This window comes from Haliotis rufescens, unplaced genomic scaffold (genome assembly GCF_023055435.1).
Source record: "Haliotis rufescens isolate VD_foot unplaced genomic scaffold, xgHalRufe1.0.p SCAF_7, whole genome shotgun sequence".
In the NCBI taxonomy this organism is placed as follows: Eukaryota; Metazoa; Mollusca; class Gastropoda; order Lepetellida; family Haliotidae; genus Haliotis; species Haliotis rufescens.
The window spans coordinates 10,531,879-10,555,634 of record NW_025964361.1 but is presented as its reverse complement, the minus strand read 5'-3'; the positions used below and the strand labels follow the sequence as shown (position 1 = coordinate 10,555,634).

Sequence of the window (23,756 nt, the reverse complement as noted above, 5' to 3'; positions counted from 1 at the left end):
ACAAAATAACCACCATTTGTGCAAGAGTTTGTATATTTCCAGAATGGATCAGAAATAAATCAAAATCATGTTCCCAGTATATTTCAGTGATACTTCTGACATTCCCCGTAACAAATGTTTAGCAGATAAAGGATCACCTGCGTCAACACACGCCATGACGCCCACTACTCTTGTGCTGTACCTTCCACATATGCCATTCCTCGATGGCCATACAACTAGTGTGTCATCGACCCACAGCAGATGGTCATATTGAACATACAATAATCGAAGCATGATGTGCATGGAGTGTTTCTGCACTCTTCACTTATTATATCTCGAACACTTTGATATGTCTTTAAAAGCATAGTGTAAACTGGATCAGTTTGTTGCCTTTGCATGTGTTTGTGACGGGTGCCACAAGTGGGGCAGGATACGCTCACCTTTTCGCGAACATCTGGTACCATCACTGTATGGTAGTGTTTCGTAAATATTCATGATACGTGTTGTAGTCGGAATCGTAGTGTGGACTCGGCTTTTGGCAGAGATTGCGTTCGGTTATGCAAAGGGGTTTTGTCGTTTTTTTAAACGACGTATTTGTCACGTGAATTGAAAAAATGAAAGTAAGGAACAGTGTTATCCCTTTTGGAAAATTACTTTCAGTCAAAACCTTGTAAACCTACAAATTATTTGAACGAATCGCCAAAGTTTCCATTGAACAAGGCACAATCTGGCTTGAATAGCATTTGGTATTTTATTTACGTGAGATGAGGTGAGATGGAGGAGATGAAGTGAGATGGAGGAGATGAGGTGAGATGGAGATGAAGAGAGTTGAATGAAATGAGGTGAGATGAGGTGAGATGGAGGACATGAGGTGAGATGGAGGACATGAGGTGAGATGGAGGGGATGAGGTGAGATGGAGGAGATGAGGTGAGATGGAGATGAGGTGAGATGGAGGAGATGAGATGGAAATGAGGTGAGATGGAGAAGATGGGATGGAGGAGATGAGGTGATATGGAGATGAGGTGAGATGGAGCAGATGAGGTGAGATGGAGGAGATGGGATGGAGGAGATGAGGTGATATGGAGATGAGGTGAGATGGAGGAGATGAGGTGAGATGGAGGAGATGAGGTGAAATGGAGATGGTGAGATGGAGGAGATGAGATGGAACTGAGGTGAGATGGAGGAGATGAGGTGAGATGGAGGAGATGGGATGGAAATGAGGTGAGATGGAGGAGATGAGGTGAGATGGAGGAGATGGGATGGAGGAGATGAGGTGAGATGGAGGAGATGGGATGGAGGAGATGAGGTGATATGGAGATGAGGTGAGATGGAGCAGATGAGGTGAGATGGAGGAGATGGGATGGAGGAGATGAGGTGATATGGAGATGAGGTGAGATGGAGGAGATGAGGTGAGATGGAGATGGGTGAGATGGAGGAGATGAGATGGAACTGAGGTGAGATGGAGGAGATGGGATGGATGAGATGAGGTGAGATGGAGGAGATGAGGTGAGATGGAGGAGATGAGGTGAGATGGAGGAGTGAGATGGAGGAGATGAGGTGATATGGAGGAGATGGAATGGAGGAGATGAGGTGATATGGAGATGAGGTGAGATGGAGGAGGTGAGGTGAGATGGAGGAGATGAGGTGACAATTTAACGCCGCGTTCAAAATTATTACCTTATATAGCGACGTGAACACACCTATGTGTCCTCATGCAAATAGTTGTTTGTATTTGTCCTGAATAATACCGGTTTCAGAGTGCTAGCCTACTGAGATACCATGCCGCAGTTTAACACGGATAACCCGCTCTGACATAGTATACTGACTCCCAGCGGACCAGTCCTTGTTTTATCCCCTTGATACCTTGCGCAAGACAGGGTAACAACAACTACCATCTCTTAACGTATTTTGTTACACGATCGGGAATCAAACCACCGACCTTCCTCTCTCCAGCCCGAAACGAAATGTGATATTAAACTGCGTGACAGTATTTGTATAATACGGCGTGTCAAAAGAAGACATAATTAACTCGTTAGCTCTCGGTGTAATTTTATTTTTATAGAAGGAACATTGTCGTCTTTAAAAAAATATAAATATTTTTTCAAAACGTGACAGCAGGACAATTCGTTAAAACGTCACATTTTCGCGCTTCGGTTACTTTTGACATATAAGGGCAACAACGCTATAATGTCCCTTCTAAGAATCCATTTACAAAGAGTGAGTGAGGGATTTGGTTTTAACACCGCTTTAAACAGTATTCTTGTTAAATCACGGCGTGTCAGCTTAATGTGGGAGGAAAGACCGAAGAGATGCAGGTCTCAGACGTTTACAGCTTCGGTGAAACCCACGAGCACGGGTATGGTGCTGACAAACCTAGAAACATAATCAGGGTGAAACGTGATTCAAACTCACAATCATAGGTTCCTGTTGTGCCCAAGGGACGCAACTCTGCACAATGAATCGCGGCGCCTCAGACGACTCGTCAATCCCTGGATCCCATGTACAAAGAGAGATATCGGGATCAGCCTATAGGGGTCGTTGCTATGGTATCCCGGAACACGTTGTCCCCTCCCAGGTATGAAAGGCCAATGGTGCCACTTTGGTAGCATAATTATTTCTTTCAATCGAAATTTCTCCGTATTTCAGTTATTTTCTCGAAATTACGAGGTTTTTTCTCGTTATTTCGATTATTTTCTCGTTTTGTCAACTATTTTTTCTCGAAAAAATCCAGTTTTTGAAACAAACTTGAAATGATAAAATAATCATGAAGTTAATCATGAATCACAAGTTAAAACAGTATGTTGTGCATAGAAAACAATACTGTACAGTTGTTTTCAGCAACCCATGATTGACGTAAGAGGCGATTAACAAGGTCGGGTGGTCAGGCTCACTGACTTGGTTTGACTTGCATGTCGTTGTATCGCAATTAAGTAGATCGATGCTCATGATGTTAATCACTGGATAGTCTGGTCCAGATTCGATTATTTACAGACCGCCGATATGTAGCTGGAATATTGCTGAGTGTGGCGTTAAACAACAAACAAACAACATGGTAACATACTGTCCAAGTTATTAAGTACTACCATATGGTACATTGAATATTTACCCAAAGTGGATAAAATATAATTTGACCATAAGTTACTTATGACATTTTAAATTACGAGTATTCATTTCACAACAATAAACATTATTTGAAATTGTCACTTACGATTGAATATTTGGTTGGCGTTAAACTTGAGATGACCCCTGCAAGCTGTTGTCCATCGACAAGCCGTGCGCCGATATTGCAATATGTTTGATTTCCTGTAAAATGTACACTTGAGTTTGCCATGCTGGCAAGTTATGGTGGTTTTACGACATCTCCTTCGTTTCGTCATCAGCGGATTAACAGCGGCAACGATGGGGTAGACACGCTGGTGAGTACACACCCATGCCACGATGTCTGCAACCAGGGTCATACACACCTGGAGAATCTGGATGTCTTTTCCTTACAGCTGTTGAAGTGTGTGTGGGAAATAGTACGCATGAAAATGTAGAAGAATGAAAATGACACTTTCTGTACGTACATTATTTTATAATTTGTAATTTCCCACATGTAATAATTAACTTCATTTTTAAAAATCTGAAGGTAAATTATCAATTATGGGAGATTCAAGCACGTCCATGAAGACACATTTCTCATGCTACGTTCCACAAAACATTTCACTCAGAAGTGACCAAACCATTTACCAAACACATGAATCTGATCTATGTTTCATATACATTCCAAATGTTCTGTATGTCGCATATGAATTATGTTTATGTGAAATGACAGCAAATAATATGAAAAGTTATGTATAACCTCTGTATAACTTATGTATACTATATAATGTACATTTTAATAATCATTTTCAAAACTTGTTCCTGATCTATAACTAGGGCATTTAGTGAAGCACAATCATATTTATCAATATACTATCATTGCAAATCTTCCACTTCACGAGACTCTCAAATCATTATGGTAATCACGCTAAGCAGGTAACCTTAATGAATTAGATTATCATCAGTGTTGCATAATGTACCAGTGGGGTTAATAATAAATATATAAGAAATTCACAACATTGCTCACAAATAAGTAAAACTTATTTTTAAAAATCGAAATACAACTGATTATGTTTATTTTAGTTGGACATATTAATACTGAAATAATGTTTTTATAAACAAAGCTCAGGGCTTCCCGGGTCCATGTCCGACCGTGTCGGTTACTTCTGGTAAAGATACATGAACACTCTCAGGACACTGTACCCTCCGTATGCAAATGATGTCGATCATCATTGTATAAATGTATCGCTTTAAACTTTCGATTTTCGATGTGATATTTCATCAAAGACAGAAAATGCATCACAACAATAAAAATGACAATCTGTATTTCTTACAACAGATATTTTCAATATACTTATTCATAAATATACGAATTCGGTTTTTTAATTCCACACAATGGATATCATTCAGCACATCAGCTCAATTTGATGAGACTATTTGATTTGTCGAAGAGTAGAACGTAGGCGGATGACTTTACTGGCCTGCTATTGAAAAGTTCCTGCTGTTTTACCAGAGTACAATGTTGATTTTGATAAATGTCTAAACATATAAATGCTCACAGCAAATGTTTGTATTTACATAATTATTGATACTAAAAAAAACCAACTAAACATATCGTAGCTGAATCCGTGTTTGCTACAATGGAATTCTAGCAAGATGCGCGTGTGTGACCATGCGTGTGTGCTCTGCACGAAACTATAGAATGACCTATTTCTCTCAAAGAAGTCACACAATCTAGAACTGTTACTTGCTTTCATGCTATAAATTAACTACAATACCATGTCTCTTTATCAAGATGACATTTGTTAATATTTCAAAATATGTTCAACTCTGCAGAATGTCATGATATGAAGAAGTTGTTCCGTGCACGTCCCAGGTTCAATACGGCCATATTGTTAAGGTTTCAGTATAAAGTTTGTTTCTGGTGTTTTCCATACACAATTTCATCCATTAAGGCGGACATGTACCCTTCCAGATCAGGATCAGGTTATCCCGCTTTATACCCACTATGTGAGGAGGCGATCGACACTGCATTATTCCAATTGCTTTTTATGGCACGAGAAGGCCAGTGATCCTTACTTTTTTCCATCACGACAGTGGTAACTACCTACGTTAGGCCCTCCTCACACACTTAGCTGAATGCGACGACAATATGTTCCTTTCTCTATCATATGTTCTATTTCCCGAACAGAGACAGGTTGTGCTTGCACCCTTCCCTAATATTGTTGAGAACATGTTTTATATCTATATACGACTACTTTCACACGACACTGCGGATCTATCTACAGAACACATTTGCCTCTCTGTCCAAGAATGCATATATGAGAGTCAAAGATTTGTGAAACTGGTCTTTTATCGTGTTCTATTCTATTCTGTTCTATCGTCTCCTGTCCATTTGTTTATACCCATCATTGTGAATCTGTTTAGGATTGGGCATTCCAAGTTATTGTAATTTACTATCTTTAATTTTTTTTATTAAACTAATTCACATTTGATGCTACCAGAAATATATCACTGGATAAAAACATCATTCTTAAACGTCCCATACATGAATACCTGTCTGCCTAGACGACTATAACGGTAACCACGGCAGGCATACCCCATACACTAATACACCATTATACAATGTACACAGATAATTATAAACACAGGGAATAATGCATTAATGAAAGATACTCTTTCCATTGTTATGTTGAAGAACAACCTTCTGTAGTTTAATAACAAAATAATTGCCATGGCTTCGTGAATATGTATGTGAATATGAATAAACATAGTGGAAATGAGGTTGCTATCATTAAAGCTGGGGACATAGTGCCTGATTGTGACTCATGACTGCTTGAGACAATATATTAAGATGCTGCTTAATAATGTCATTGTTTCGAACAATGTACAAGCGAACCATTTTTTGCAACCATTTTAAGTCTCCCAAATGGGATTTTTTATTCAGTCAAGGTTTGAGATATGAATACAAACAGTTGCCAAATTAACAGTAAGAACAGTTAATTTGCGAACGATGGAAGTAGTTGCATTTCGATCAGTAAAGGAATAAATTACGGTATGAATCATTGCTGTATGAATAATATGATGTTATTTTCCGAACAATGTGAAAAGTGGTTTACGTAAAGTAGGACACGTGGTTTCCGAACAATGTGAAAAGTGGTTTACAAACAGTTGTCAAATTAACAGTGAGAACAGTTCCTTTGCGAAAAATAGAAACAGTTGCATTACGATCAGTAAAAGATGAATTTACGGTATGAAACATTGGTGAATGAATAATGTGAACAGTTGCTTTACGTAACCAAATGCAAGTTGGTTTACGAACAGTGAGAACAGTTGGTTTACGAATAATAGGAGCAGTCCCTATACGAACAGTAGAGGAAGCAATTGCTTTAAGAACAGAAGGAGAACAGGAAGAAAATTTGGTTTACAGAACAGTGAAAAACGTTGCTTTACGAACAGTAGGGACAATAGCATTACGAATAGTACGAACAGTTGTATTAGGAACAGTACGAACAGTTGCTTTAAGAACAGTAGAAACAGTTGCTTTATAAACAGTACGAACAGTTGTATTACAAACAGTTACTGTACGAAGAGTTCCTTTACGAACAGTTTGAATAGTTCTCCAAAAGATCTCTTCCGAGCTGACAAGATTATTTTTTTGTGTTTCAGGATTTATTCCCTGTCAGAAGAAGACATATAGACAGGCCACTGCAAATGTTGGTCTCGAAATATTTCTGTCAGAGCGAACATACAGACTCCGCATAAGTTCTTAACTATAATATGTATTCATAATGATTGGTAATATTTAGTATGGATCGTCGAACATGGTAAAATTAGGTAAAGCTCGTAACTTATGGCAAAATAGTGATTTGCTCGAAGCAATTGGTGATATTAAGTATGGCTCGTGTCAATTGTTATAATTTAGTATGACTGGTGTCAATTGGTAAAATTATTATGGCTCGTGCCAGTTGTTAGAATTGCGTATGGCCTGCGTCAATTGGTAAAATTAAGTATGGATAGTGTCAGTTGGTAAAATTATTATGGCTCGTGTCAACTGGTAAAATTAAGCATAGCCCGTGTCAAATGGTAAATTTAAGTATGGCTCGTGTCAATTGGTAAAATTTAGTATGGCTCGTGCCCTTTGGTAAAATTATGTATGGATAGTGTCAATTGATAAAATTAAGCACGGCCCGTGTCAATTGATAAAATTAAGCATGGCTCGTGCCAATTGGTAAAATTTTAAGCATGACGCGTGTCAATTGGTGAAATGAAGTATGGCTCGTGTCAAATGGTAAAATTAAGTATGGCTCGTGTCAATTGGTAAAATTTAGTATGGCTCGTGCCCTTTGGTAAAATTATGTATGGATAGTGTCAATTGATAAAATTAAGCATGGCCCGTGTCAAATGGTAAAATTAAGCATGGCTCGTGCCAATTGGTAAAAATTTAGTATGGCTCGTGCCCTTTGGTAAAATTATGTATGGATAGTGTCGATTGATAAAATTAAGCATGGCCCGTGTCAATTGATAAAAATTTAGTATGGCTCGTGCCCTTTGGTAAAATTATGTATGGATAGTGTCAATTGATAAAATTAAGCATGGCCCGTGTCAATTGATAAACTTAAGCATGGCTCGTGCCAATTGGTAAAATTTTAAGTATGGCGCGTGTCAATTGGTGAAATGAAGTATGGCTCGTGTCAATTGGTGAAATGAAGTAAGGCTCGTAGAAAAGAATATCTTGTTTAACGTAGTATTTGACTACATATTACATGTGTAAACCTCATTGGTGTATTGTTCTTAGTTACTTGTATTACTTGTAAATAAATGAACGTATTTGTTCCCGCAGGCAGTAATATAACCATACGTTTAACCACGGTGACTTCTACTACATAGTACTGACTGAAACATGGAGTGTAAATAAGCACATGAGTTTCGAATGTTTAAGGGGACACGGGTAGCCCAGTCGTCGAAAACGCTGCGATTCGCTGTAAAGAGTTGCGTCCAGAAACCTATCATTGTGGGTTCGAATCCTGGTTCGCCCCGATTATGTTTCTAGGTTTGTCAGCACCATACCCGTGCTCGTGGGTTTCACGGAAGTGGTAAACGTCTGAGACCTGCATCACTTCGGGTTTTCCTCCCACATTAAGCTGACACGCCGCGATATAACTGGAATACATGTACATATTTAAAAAAAATATAATTGATACCACAATCATGTCTCTGAAACACTTATTCACAAGCTAGAATATATCTATCAAAATATTATTTATCAGTTCTATCAATACGCGTGACAATGGATTGGTTGGCCATCAGTGAAGACGAGCTCCCAGCTGTGACCTGACTGGTATTATGTGTCATCGCGACCAGACGGCGTAGATTGGTTCGTGTAGCATCAACCACCGGCTTGTCTCCCCCAAGGATATTATATTGTATAATGCAGCACTGATACAAACATCGTAAGTCCCAGTCGGCTCACTCACACAGTAATCTAAGACGGACACGCTCGCGGTTACATCTGAACAACTCCACGGCGTTCCCCCATTACGGCAAACCTTAGTGTTGTTGTGTGAAAATTCCCGAAAGTATACGTCCGTTCGCATGTCAACACAGGTGTCATTGTTGTAAAACAAAGCATCGCTCAATGACAAGCTGCCGTCCTGCCAGTAACATTTGTTCAACATGTCACCCCTTTGTTGACACTTCGTAAGCAGAGCGAGAGAGCCCCGCCCGGCACAGCCCGGAAGTAATTTCAAGGTCACAGGTCAGATGTGGGCAGCATGTGACCTGCGCAGATGTGTTAAATATGTCACGTTTGCGTCAATGTTTCGTAAAATTCCGACTCCACTGGAATGTTCGAAAACCTTGACCGATTTCTGACCGCTAACCATTTCATTCATGAATCGTATTCGACCTTGAACATTTGTTTTTGAGCTATTACACCTTTGCTGACATTATGAAAAAATAAATTTGCATTTTTTAAAGATCAGGGAACCTATTTAAAACTTTTGGGCACATATCTTGTGACACACGATGAACTGTTTAGTTCTGGAATTGATATGGGATTTGAAACTTTCGTTGTTTTTTTAAATGCGAAAATGTACACTTTTTTTTAAACCTAATACCATGCAAATGTAAGAGACACTCTATTGATGAACTCAACTTATTAAAAATACAAAGTGGCATTTATAACATCGATAGAATCTATGCGTGTCATTAAAAATATGTAAAATCATTAATTGACCTGGTCGATCGTACATCAGGACACTATGGAACACACATGTGAGCGACTGACTAGAGCGTATGTCATCCAAACTGCCCTAATGAGGTAACTGATTATCTCGACTGAATGTCAATACGAATGCCATAAAGAATGAATTAAGTGACTTGATTATACGTTCTTTCAAATGTCACATAGCGTTAACTGATTCACTTACCTATGTGTTGTTACAAATACCTTATACAATAAATGTTCATTGTTCCATGGATGTAACTGTCCCGACTTTATGTCACTCAAATTGCCACATAGAGTGAGTGAGTGAGTAACGGTTTTACGCCGCTTTTAGCAATATTCCAGCAATATCACGGTGGGGGGACACCAGAAATGGGCTTCACACATTGTACCCATGTCGGGAATCGAACCTGGGTCTTCGGCGTGACGAGCGAACGCTTTAACCACTAGGCTACCCGACCGCCCCTTGCCACATAAAGAAATGCTTTAAAAACGTCATACAAAATAATGCTTATTTATGTCATTAGAAATTCTCCCACATACAGTGAATTAATTACCTCGACCATATGTCACTGAACTGTCATATACAGTTAACTTATTGATTTGTATGTCCATACAAATTCCATATAAATAAGTTCCATTAAATAACTTGATTATGTAGCCATACAAACACCATACGTACTTAACTGACTTGACTGTATATTCTTATAAACTCGCATCGACTTAGTTAAAGTACTTGCGGTATGTCCTCACAAAAATCAGATACAAGTTAAATTATTATTTGAACATTATGTCATTCAAACTAGCGTATAAATTAATTGATTGTGCGTCCAAATACAATGCCATATGCAGTCAATTGATTGACTCGTCTGTGTACATTACCATAATCAATGGCGAAACATCGCCGGGAAGGGCCATACACCCTATAACAGACAGTCATTGAATACCTCGAGTACAAACGTCAAGAAAGATGGTCGTATACGGTTTTTTATTGATTCCACTGTACATAATATTTGTCTTCATGTAAATAAAATGCATGTACGAAAACATTTTCATCTCGTCAAAGAGCATACCTATTATGAATATAAAATGGATCAGAGTTGACAATGAGTATTAGAAATAATAATTGTTCTGTTTGTTTGTTTGTTTATTGTTTAACGCCACACACAGCAATATTCCAGCTATATGACGGCGGTCTGTAAATAATCGAGTCTGTACCAGACAATCCAGTGATTGACATCATGAGCATCGATCACCAGAATTAGGATAAGGTGACATGCATCAACCAAGTCAACGAGGTTGACCACCCATTTACGACAAGCATGGGTTGCTGAAGACCTATTCTACCCCGTATCTTCACGGGTCAATACTTGTTTTGTATAACCATTCCATGTAATTAAATCAACATAATCCAAGCATTCAGTATAAAAAGATTAGACAACGAGTGTACTGTTTCATAAATGATCCTATCACTATTTTGTGTAGACACAACCGAAAAGGGAGTTACATGAAACACAAACAAAACACCATGACACGAGAAAGTTGTTGTTGTTGTTGTTGTTGTTGTTGTTGTTGTTGTTGTTGTTGTTGCATTAAGTGTTTAAGAGGTCACCTTCTGCCTAAGCAGTTTCGGCTTACCTGTCCCTCTTTGGGACTCCTGTGTGTGAGTAGGGTACACATATCTATTGTGTGTTTGGTGTTCACATAATTTCTGTTTTTGTATTGATATGATTTCTATTTCGTATATTGATATGATTTCATTTTTATCCTTGGCTGCTCTGTTTATATACGTTCGAGTAGCTGTCCATCTCTCAGAAATAGAGTTAGTTTGGCCCTCGCTATTGCATTTCTTGGCTTTAGGAGATCTATGGCAGATAGCGGATCTAACTGCAATTCTTGTTTTAACTGACCCAAGGCTTGGGCATGGTCTTGACATTCTAGTAACACGTGAGCAATGGTTTCAGCCTGATTGCAAGATGAACAAACCTTGTCATAGTGCTTTTTGTGACCGAGTCTGAGGCGTGAGATAGCTGTCCCAGGTAGTTTGAATTTTAGTGATAGCTACTGATCGTAGTAGGGTTGGGTTTTCTTTTTTAGTGACTTCTGATGTTAAAGCAGTGTCAACTTTGGGAGTTTTTAAAGTCCAGGGAGGGTGTCACCCTTTGTAGTGACTTTCTGGAGGCTGAATGTCATCACAATCGTGACTTCGAATGAGTTCACGTACTAATATCCCAGATGGCTTTAATGAGGGATTTTTTCGAGCTAGGGCTTCATCTCGAGTGTTTTTATCTTGCCATATGTTTTTAACCAAAGGGTTTGATGTTCGTCCCCAGAACGACAATATTGCCTGCTCTCTTCTTAGTTTTAATGGGAGTTCTCCCGTTTCTACTTGTAGTGCTTCTAGTGAGGTGTCTGTTGCTGCGCCTGTGGCCAGCATTAGGGCTTTGTATTGTATTCTGTCTAGGCGCCTCAAGACAGTATTTGATGCTGAATGAAAGGCCTCACAGCCATAGTCATTTTTTGATCTGATAAAGGATTTGTAGAGGTCCAGCTGAGTGTCCCTCGATGTGCCCCAAGATGAATACGTTCAGGTCTTTTTGACATCTGTTTTCCACATGTTCTATATGTTTGCGCCAAGTGAGGTGTTGATCATAGGATCACCCCAAGTAATATTGCAGTTTTTTCGAATTTGATTGGTTTGCCTTTTATGGAGACACGGGGTATCATAGCATCTTTCCTCCGGCGTTTGAATAGAACTCCAACTGTTTTTTTCACTTGAAATTGTGAATCCCCATTTATTGCACCATTGACCTACTCCGTCCAGGGCTGACTGGATTTTTTTTCTGATTTGTGAAATATCTCTGTGCTTTACCAATATTGCTCCGTCATCAGCGAATTTAGAAGTTTGGGTAGGAGAGTTGACATGGTCAAAAAGATCATTGATCATGATATTAAACAGGGTTGGGCTTATAATGCTGCCTTGTGGCGTGCCATTGTCCAGTGCCATAGGATCAGATCGATTGTTCCCTATTTTAACTGATAGCGACCTGTCTTGCAGGAAGCTGTCTATGAAGTTTGCAACAATAACGGAAGAGATATGGTAGTCCAGGCTGACTGACAGTCAAAATACAATGAAATGTTGGTGAGGATTAACAACGGGGATTAGTGTCTTATAAATAATGACAATTAAGTTATGGAGGCATATACATGACATGGCTACAGGGTAATTACCTTTGGAGTCAAATGTACTTCAGACAATGGTAGTCGTAAATCAGTCGCTATGACAGTTTTATGGGTTTGTAACCGTAAGGTTGGTGGTTAATAAAGTATTTTAACGTGATTCCTTAAAATAATTAGTAGTGGGATGAGATAATGAAAAAAAAAATGTATTTCGTGATTCCATAAAAATAACTTGTATTTAAGTGACATAAAGAAAAAATAATGCTCATCGTGAATCCCTAGAAAGGTAATTGGTGGTAGGATGAAATAAGTAAACAAAATAGCGTTTTATCGTGATTCCCTAAAATAATTGGTCGGGTGTAAAATGTAATACTATTGATTAGAACACACCCCCCCCCCCCCCACCCCCCCCCCCCCCCCCCCCCCCCCCCCCCACACACACACAATAATTAGTGGGGGGCCCCAATCTAAGATGAAGAAAAGGAAAATAATGTTTTACTGTGATTCCATAAAATGATTTGTAGTGGAGAGAAATAAAGAAAAATAACGGTTTATTGTGGTTCCATTAAATTGGTGGTGGGGTGAAATAAAGAAATGTGTATCGTGATTCCATTGAATAAATTGGTGGTGGGGTGAAATAAATAAATGTGAATCGGGATTCCATTGAATAGATTGGTGGTGGAGTGAAATAAAGAAATGTGAATCGTGATTCCATTAAATAGATTGGTGGTGGGGTGAAATAAAGAAATGTGTATCGGGATTCCATTAAATAGATTGGTGGTGGAGTGAATAAAGAAATGTGTAACGGGATTCAATTAAATAAATTGGTTGCGCCGTTAAAAAAGAACAATAACGTTTTATCGTTTTTTCCATATAGTAATTGGTGATGGAGTTAAATAAAGAAAAACAGAAGTGCAGTTTTAAATGGCGAGGCAATAGTTTCTTTGTTTCCCACAGTTACATATTCTGGTTCTTGTTGTCATTACTGAAATGCTTTAACAGACGCGACGGGAAGAAAACATCATTTTAATTTTTTCAACATTTGTAATATGGGGGATCCGTAAACCGCTCATTCAAAAATCTCGCCTGATATCAAATCACACCAACATGATGAATATATTAACCACTGTCGTTTAAGATGCTGTCTGCAGTCTCTAAATGCGCATGATTTACTCACTCCCTGCAACCAGACGCTAGTCCTTTAGGCCAACAGATCAACTTGTATTGATTATTCAGACTTTTTATTGGAGCTCACAACAGAGGCTGATAGATCCGTGCTTTCTGCTGATGACATTTCCAACCTTATTATGAAAGATCTAGCACAATTCAAGTTGTTGCTAAAATGCTAAACTTTGTCAGATGAAGGGGGCATCTCAAAACCAGTTGCAGTTATTGGTCTGTAAACACATGACACAGTTGTATTATATAATGAATCTCGATGTCCCAGGGACCGTATATATAGGGAGAAGGTATTAGTCTTATATTGCCTGGTTTTTACAAAGTTTTAAACGTCTTACTTATGAAAAACATATAGTCCATGGAAAATGAAATGACATTAACCTACAGCGTTGGAAAAGTGCAAAAAATAAGTCTTCAAAAAGCACAATGTAAAGTATCATAAACATGATTGCCTAAACTTTGAATATTATTTAAACGTCCTGTTTAGAACTTGTAACCATAATCTACTTATTGAAACTGGGAAGTGGGGGAAAATACCTTTAACCGAAAGGAAAAAATGTAAATAAAAGTTCAGTTCTGTTCAGTTCAATTCAGTCAAGTAGCATGTATATCTCGTCGTGTCTTCTGACAAAAATGTTATTTTCATGAATGGTACAGCCACGAGTGAAAATGTGAACATGTCACAAAAAATGTCCCAGTTATTAATGTTATTAACTGATACGCACCTCTTACTCAGAAAACCATAGTGACAGTGAGGCAGACTTAAAGTAGTTCCTAAAAAGTGCTATTTCACCCGAGGAATTATATTATTTCAAATAGACGCAGTATTTCATCACTAAATAATTCAATTTGTGTTGTGTTCAACGAAATTCCTGCATTCTGATTAGCTGAATTGGTCACGCGTTATGTCATTCATTGCAATTGTTATTGCTACGCGGAGTCATAAGTTTGCACATCGGTTTTTCGATTCATACCTCAATGAACCGAAAACACTATACAGTCATACTTAAATAATAATTTTCGCTGTGTTCATTGTAATTCCTGCATTCTGATTAGCTGACTTGGTCACGTGTTATTGCATTCATTTCACACCGACGCGGACTACTTTTATTACCACAGAATGTAGGGAAATCCCAATATTACAGTCGAGGGAATTTCCTTTCTGCTCACGTGTATCGTCATGCACAGGACATTCCGCGAAATTAGTGCATATTCATTGTCCAAACCAACCACTGAGAGACGAAGGCCGAGAAGGAATAAAACAGCAAACGTGAGAGCTCGCTCGCCTGTTTTTTCCGCTCGCCTGGGTTCCATAAATTTCATGTCTCTTGCTTCATTATTCGCCCGACTTTTTCCAACTGTGTCTTCCCGTTCTCAGGGAACTAGCGTTTGAATCTGGCGGTAACTAGCCATGTCATTTGAAACAGCCGCCTTCTCACGGACATATTTGTACCGGATCGTTACACTCTGACTGTTGCAGTTCTTCTTGCCTCTTGCCTTGATTGACAGGTCATATGAGCTTTGCTTTCTACCTACTCTCCGTTGATTGACTACTGACTTTGTGGGCGTGTCAAGTTATGTGCATAAATTAAACAATCACGTGATACATGTCACGAAACAGTATGTATACCTACACCCGGAATGTTTTTCAATCTCGCCATTTGTGTCTGATTTGATAAAGATATGTAACACTCTTTGGTAAATCTATTGTAGCATTGACAGTGTTGGATTTTTTTGTTCATTGAGGTATGAATCTAAAAACCGATGTGCAAACTGTATGAATCCGCATAGGGGATTCTTACAAAAGTTTGCGCATTGGTGTTGCGCGTAGCGGATTCTCACAAAAGTTTGCACATCGGTTTTTAGATTCAAACCTCAATGAACCGAAACCATCCACGGTCAAACCTTAAATGCATATTCCATAGAGTAGTTCCAGACCTAATATTAGCCCACAACCATGGTGTACAGCGCATAAAGCATTATTTCGACTCAAAGGAGTTCGAGTTAACGAGGTTCCAACGTATGTATGTGAGATGACGTTCAAGTGTTCATCGTGGGACGATGTCTTAGTTCGAGGAAAATGTAAGAAAGTGTGCTGTGATCATGACGCACCTGTACAGCCGGACCTTGTTAACTCGAACGCTATTCACTTGATATCTGTAAAAATAACTGGCCACGTTATGGCTCCTGTCAATACTATTGTCAATGATCGACTCTACCCTTGTCTCGAAGATATTGATGAATTCCTGTCTAATTAAATGCTACACCATCTACCTTATTATTCGAATTCAAATATGACATATGCAATAAACTATTATAAAAACATAAAACAAGCTGTGTCAATGTATAGTTTTACGATGGTTACACTTTGCAGATCATTTGGCTCCGCAGAGTTGCGTCCCTTGGGCACGCCAGAAACATATGATTGTGGGTTGGAATCCCGTTCACCCCGATTATGTTTCTAGGTTTGTCAGCACCATACCTGTGCTCGTGGGTTTCACCGAAGTGATAAACGTCCGAGACCTGCATCACTTCACGCTTTCCTCCCACATCAAGCTGACACGCCGCGATATAACTGGAATACTGTTAAAAGCGGCGTTAAACCCAACTCACTCACTCACTCATTTGGCTCATATTTCGCTAAAATATGTGTAAGGGTCTTAGTCTTATGTTTCCTACTGTTAGTAATGCATGATTCGAATCGAAAAACATACTATTATTGCTTTTGAAAATAGTCTTAAATGATACTTATAGTAACATTGCAAGTAAGTATTAAGTCATCCTTGTCTTCTGTCCCTGTTAAGCTGCATAATCATCATTAATGTTTATAAAAAGGATATAACGCTGCCACAGCTGGTGTCATTAATCATAGTATATTAGTAATATGTCATTGAAAGTTGAATTAAAACAAAACGTTTATAAAACATTCAATTTATGGTCATAAATCGTATAACATAACATTAACATAACACGTATGTCAATGGGTACTTTGATAATGAGGTTATTCATCACAGTTTAACAGGTATGGAGGCTTGCATTAATAATAGAATAATCTGGGTAACGATCGCCACAGTCATTCCCAACACATGCTCTTGGTCTATGCTAAATGTTGTACAGGGAAGATACAGATGTGAGACTATTGTCTGGTGAGGGGTTTAACTTCCAGGAACAAGTGTACATGTTGGTCATCATGTTAATGTCACTCTACCCGCCGGATGACAATCTGCCGATATGGATTTCACCTGACTCCCGTCATACCATACTTCCTGAAGCCTAGTTTTAACTCGTCACATGAGTCACCATACAGACCATCAGATCACCCTGCGATAGTTCCGGGGAATTCAAGCTCTCAACAAGCTCTCAACAAGCTACCCCCTGGTATGATTGTCATAAGAGGCGAAGAAACATCTCGGGTTGTCAGGCATCGTGACTTGGTTGATTGCATGTCATCGTATCTCCATTTTGTGGATTGATGCTTTTGGTGTTAGTCATTGGATTGTCTGGTTCAGATTCTATTATTGACAGACCGCCGTCATATATCTGGAATATTTCTGAACGGAGAGTGTTAAACCAACCAACCAACCAACCAAAGAAATGAATGAATGAATGAATGAATGAATGAATGAATGAATGAATGAATGAATGAATGAATGAATGAATGAATGAATGAATGAATGAATGAATGAACATAGTTTCCTTCTCAAGTTATAATTTCCTTGTCAATGATCAATAGATTTTATGAACGCTTCATTTGTGGGTTCAAGGCGTGGAATGAGTCGGTGACTGGGGGTTTCCGCTTTTATATTCCAGGACTAGTAAGGTTAAGGACACCAGTAATTGGCTTCACTCATTGTACACTTGTGGGAATGGAACACGATATGTGATATGTGTGAAATAGCATCATTATTTAAGATATGACAAATATCTTGTTTATACATATTCCCTGTAATGTATGTAACAGTAACTGTGCGGAAGGCGGAGTTTCTGGATTAAAGGGGTTTTCGTACTAACGGGGTTTCTGGATTAACGAGGTAATTGTATTAACGGGATTTCAGTACTGACGGAGTGTCATTACAAACTGGGTTTCGGGATTAACAAGGTTTCTAAATTACTGAATTTCATTATTTACAGCATACTAATTACAATGTACAATGTATAATCCACTACCAGATGCACCAAACGTTCTACCATCCGTTCAGCAAAATAAAACTGCAAGCTTGAATTATTCTCATTCTTACAAGTAACTTATATAATACTCTAAATTGTTTTAATAGAAAGGAAATTATAAATTTTGAGAATCATCTGAAGTATTCGTGAATTATTATCGTATGATCTATTCACCACTCGTATCACTGTGGTTTGTAGAATGTAAAAATAAACGCACGAAATTTAAGGTGAATTGAACAGACACCTTCGCTTCCTCATAAATGATATAAAATCTGAAACTGCATATGGGTTTCCCTTGTTTTTAGTCTTCTCAATGCGCATGTCACTACGTACGTGACCTGCATCTGACGTCATTGTTTATGCGTTTCCGCCTCAGTCTTGTCGTTTGACCTTGACGTACATGACATCTATGATATATTATATGCATGTATATATTTTCACAAAGGGAGAAGGTACACAAACTGCCTTTGTTTCGTGTCGTTTACAACTTCTCCATTTGCCGGGAGGCATCTGCAGAAGTATTCGTTTGAAAATTGTTTGGAAAGTCCCTAGAACATGGATTCGACATCTTTTGAAAGTAAAAAAGCAAGTTCACTGTACGCAGAAATTATCCTCATGGAAAAGTGCAATTTGGTCATTTACTTGTCTTGGCTTCAAACATTCTATACTACTACTCCCTTATGTCCCAGTCGACTAATGCGCCGCGATTCGCTGCATAGAGTTGCGTCCCTTGGACGTGCCAGAATCCTGTAATTGTGGGTCGAATCCCGGTTCACCCTGATCATGTGTCCATGTTTGTCAGCACTCTATCCGTGATTGTGGCGTTTATTTTAGGGGTGAAGATTAAAGCTAAACGACCCGCATCCCACATTTAGCTGACACGCCGTAATGTAACTGCAATGCAGTTAAAAGCGACCTAAGACCAAACCCAATCACAACAGTAAGATGTGGCTACTTTACTACATTGCACAACACTGACTTGCACCGAACCGTATTAGTACTGCGCTCCACTACACAGCACTGTTCTGCACTACACTAACCTGTACGACACTACACAACACAACACTGACTTGCACCGAACCGTATTAGTACTGCGCTCCACTACACAGCACTGTTCTGCACTACACTAACCTGTACGACACTACACAACACAACACTGACTTGCACCGAACCGTATTAGTACTGCGCTCCACTACACAGCACTGTTCTGCACTACACTAACCTGTACGACACTACACAACACAACACTGACTTGCACCGAACCGTATTAGTACTGCGCTCCACTACACAGCACTGTACTGCACTACACTAACCTGTACGACACTACACAACACAACACTGACTTGCACCGAACCGTATTAGTACTGCGCTCCACTACACAGCACTGTTCTGCACTACACTAACCTGTACGACACTACACAACACAACACTGACTTGCACCGAACCTTATTAGTACTGCGCTCCACTACACAGCACTGTACTGCACTACACTAACCTGTACGACACTACACAACACAACACTACACCATTCTACACTACACTACATAATTTCTGAGTGCAGCGTTAAACAACAAACATATCACTACACTACACTACACTACACTACACAATTCTATACTACATTACACATCACAATTCAACACAACACTACAATATTTTACACTATACTACACTTCACTACACTAAACTACACTACACTACACTAGTAGTACACTACTATATTACACCATGCACAATACACCACACCACACCACACAACACCCTATCCCACCACACCACACCACAACACAACACAACACAACACTAATACTCTCCATGAAACACAAGAACATCAAAATGATGCTACTTTCGTCGCACTGTACCTACTCAAAGCGGTGTTTTACAACATTAGTGAGACAGTCGACACCCTCACGTCGGTGTTAGCTCACAGGCTAGGTACTGCACTGGACTATCGGCCTTGAACTGTAGTACAGTATAGCATTGTATTCAGGAATACATCCGACAAAAAGCATCGCATTGGAAAGCTATCTGTTTACCTATCACTGAAAGTAAGAGTTGTTTATGTGGGGACATCTATTCAGAGAGTGCCCTGGTGGCTAAGTCGTAAAGATGCCACAATTCGCTGTGGAGAGTTGCGTCCCTTGGGCAGACCAGAAATCTATGATCATGGTTTCGAATCCCGGTTCGCCCCGATTATGTTTACAAGTTTGTCAGCACCATACCCGTGCTTGTGGGTTTCACCAAACTGGTAAAATTCTGAGACCTGCATCACGTCGGTCTTTCCTCCCTCATCAAGCTGACAAGAGGACCACCTGTATATCACCTATATATGAAAGCGCATTGGTGCCACATTCTAAAGAAATACTATCTTCGGTGATGATACTATTACCTACCTAGATGATACATTCATCTACGGAGATGATACTTTCATCTACGAAGATGATATGTTTTTAGAATGTGGCACTAATACGCTTCCATACCTATACGGTTTCAAGTGACGACTCCAGTCAGATGTGACCGCCTCCGTGGTCTAGTGGTAGAGCGTCCGCCCGGAGAGCGGAAGGTCCGAGGTTCGATCCCTGGCCGCGTCATACCAAAAGACGTTAAAAGATGGTACTTGTTGTTACCCTGTCTGGCGCTCGGCAGTAAGGGACTAAAACAAGAACTGGTCGGCTCGGAGTCAGCACACTGTGTCTGAGTAGGGTATTCATGTTAAACTGCGGCATGGTATCTCAGTGAGCTAGCACTATAAATCGGCATCAGTCCGGACTACTACAAACAGCCACACACACACATTCACGTACTTGCACGTCGCTATATAAGTGCAATAATCTTGGACGCGACGTTAAGCCCCATTTCACCGCACCTCACCTCACCTCCAGTCAGATGTATTTGTATAAGTTGGGTTTAAAGGGGGCATGATGTATGATCTAGTAACCATGTCGTGACATCTACGGGCAATTGGATCCTGCTGACACACCAGGAATGATAATCAATGTCTGGGATTCGAACACAGACCTAGGCTTCTGACACGATTAACGGACGCCACTCCCCACAGCGAAGTGATGCGTCTTGGACGACTGCGCTACCCGTCCTTAAAACTGACTGTTTTTCGGTCATCATGACCCACTTGTTTACACAGAGAGGACAAGCCTTGATCCGGAACCATCTCATGTTTCCCGGCGTACCGTGTTATTCCCAAGTTCTTACCAAAGTACACAGAGATGTCACGAGAAGCTCGAGAGTCAATTAATGCATTTACCATCACACAATACCCAGGAAGTGTTGAATAAGCGAGTGCGTTTAGGACTGTTAACCATCAGCCTCATCGTGTGCCAGATTTCCACATCTTGATCTTCACATCGTGGGAGATTAGCACTCTAGTATGTCAACATGTCAAGCGATCATGAACGCCATAGCAAAATATTACCGTGGTCTGGCTATTTAAATCAAATGAGATTTTTCACAACAGTTAACACAGACACAGAAAAGAGACCATATATACAGCGAAATAGCGTGATACATCACCAGTAACGTATGATACCTTTCAGGCGAGGCAAGCTCAAGTAGATGCTTAAAGGGGGCAATAGGCCTTTATCAATGGACAGTCCCAGCCAGTTATTATATGGTATTCAAGAAACTTCCCAAGAGCCCCCTTGTTTGTATGAAACTAGCACTAGGTCATAACAGTGTGCCAAGGGACCCGACATTTTCCTTAAGTATTGCCGTCCCATGTCGCCATGGTCAGTTTAAGTCATGACGCTCAATGAGTGCTCCTTATAACTTACATAAATATCCATGTTCTAGTGCACATGCAAACAAGTATTAACACAACACGAGGTTTGATATTCAGATTAACTTTACTAAGCTTCAGTCCATCTCTCCTATTACACAATTTCTTGATCAGAACAACGCAGTGCAGAGTGGGAAACTGGAACGACCGAGGTTCGACTCGATCAACTGACTGTAAAACCCGCACCACTCTCCTAATGCTGAAACCGTCTTTTTACAGTGTTCGAGTCTGACCTGCTATTGTCACATGTTTTGATACATCAGTTTGATTAGTTAAAAACCATATCAGACAATGAACTCATGTTTGTGTCGTGATCGGAAAACTACCACGAACTACTGACAGATCAGTAATCCTTTATTAATTCCCTTCTTGATCTATGTATTTTGTCTCTCGCCATTAATGTGTCTCAAAAAACAACGTAAGCATCGAAGTCATCACGAAAGTAGCTGCCATTTTATGTTAAAGTTGTTATAGTTTTCTAAGATTTTGGGTATGCGTTTTACCACAGAACAATACCACAATTACATAACATCTCACTTTGACACAAGTCACCAGTTACGATGTATAGACCTAGACTGACCTCTGGATCTTAGTCCCTGTTTACAAAGTTTAGTCATAATCAGCTCCTTGTAAACGAACCAGAGAGTCTATCCAAGAATCCATGTGCGGGTGATCACGCTCGTTGACTGGGTTCATTGCCAATCGTGGTGTTGTGCGGAGGAGGGGTGTGGGGGTGGGGGTGGGGGTGGGAGTGAGGGGTGGGCGGTGCCCAAGTTTATATGTCATCTTACCCCAACTGTTCGTTATATCAATCAGTTCTGCGTTAATAACAATGTGTACTTACTGGGTGTATTATTTAGATTACTTTCTAGATGTAGTAAGTGTAATTACATTATGTAATGACTGGGTGTGCTTACTGGGTGTTCTATTAATGGATTAAGTTTATTGGATGAACTATATAGTGTACTTGCTGGAGGGACTTTCTAGATGCACTTTCTAGGTGTATTTGCTGGGTGTACTATTAATGTATACTTACTGGGTGTTTTTTCTTGGAGTTTTAATGGGTGTTCTATATGGGTGTACGTTCTATGTGAACTGTTTAGTTGTATTTGTTGGGTGTACTTAGTGGGTGTACTATCTAGTTATATTTACGAGGTGTATTATCTTGATTTATTACTCGGTGTACTTACTAGGTACACAATGTGTACGCCACTGCTTGAGTAACAATAAACATGTATGCATTTGTTTTTCAAGGTATCAATTTACAGGTGTGTAGGAAGTTGATTCTGATATTTGTTGGCTTAAAACAAAAATCTCGAAAACACAAAATGGAAACTCCTTCATCACATCCTATTAGTAGTGCTAGGCTGTAGAGCTGTAAACGTATTTGCTATATGTTTGTGTTGCAGATGACAAAGCTTTGTCACATCCATAAATATGGGATTTCCTGTCTAAAAACACGTTCCAACCTTCCGTATAGTGTGAGATCTATGGGGAAGTGATGACTGTCACATGTACGAATCAGTGAGATGCAGGGATCATGTATGCTCTGAAATATCATGTGATCATTCCTAGGCCTGTAGCGTGCTATTCCGCACAGCAGTGGATGTTGTTCTGTGGGAATATAGTTGTCAACATATCACTAGCAGCTACCACCCGTGAAGATCCGGGCTAGAACAGATCTTCAACAACCCATGCTTGCCGTAAAAGGTAATCCTGCTTGTCGTAAGAGGCGACTAACGGGATCGGGTGGTCAGGCTCGCTGACCTGGTTGATGCATGTCATCGTATCCTAATTGCGTGGTTCGATGCTCATGATGCAAAAATCTGGATTGTCAGGTCCAGTAGGTTATTAGCAGACCGTTGTCATATAGTTGGAATATTGCTAAGTACGGCGTTAAACAACAAATAAATTAAAAAAACACAACTAACAGCTACACTAAATAAATCACGTCTCCATTTTATGTTTACTGTGATTAGGATTTCGGTCAGAGCGTACTTTTTGGATTATGTAAAATTAACATATGGTGAGTGAGGACATGTTTTTGGTTGTTTATTGCTGAATCTCAATGACCTGGAGGACAAAAGAAAGTACACCTATGTTTGATTGGGGCAAAAATGAAACAAACAAGAAATGGTTATTCAATGGGG

The 23,756-nt window shown here is 39.6% G+C and overlaps 2 protein-coding genes across 2 annotated transcripts in view; one reads left to right on the top strand and one right to left on the bottom strand.

Moving 5' to 3' along the window:
- Nucleotides 1-730: 730 nt before the first annotated feature.
- LOC124114634 (leucine-rich repeat extensin-like protein 1) overlaps nucleotides 731-23,756 on the bottom strand; it is a 31,200-nt gene continuing 8,174 nt past the window's right edge. The window contains exon 2 of the mRNA XM_046475309.2: nucleotides 731-1,657. Coding sequence (XP_046331265.2) covers nucleotides 731-1,657 — 927 coding nt within the window. The remainder of the gene's footprint in view (nucleotides 1,658-23,756) is intronic.
- LOC124114657 (prestin-like) overlaps nucleotides 3,285-23,756 on the top strand; it is a 58,770-nt gene continuing 38,298 nt past the window's right edge. Inside the window, exon 1 of the mRNA XM_046475332.2 lies at nucleotides 3,285-3,396. The gene's annotated coding sequence lies outside the window, so the exon portion shown is untranslated. The remainder of the gene's footprint in view (nucleotides 3,397-23,756) is intronic.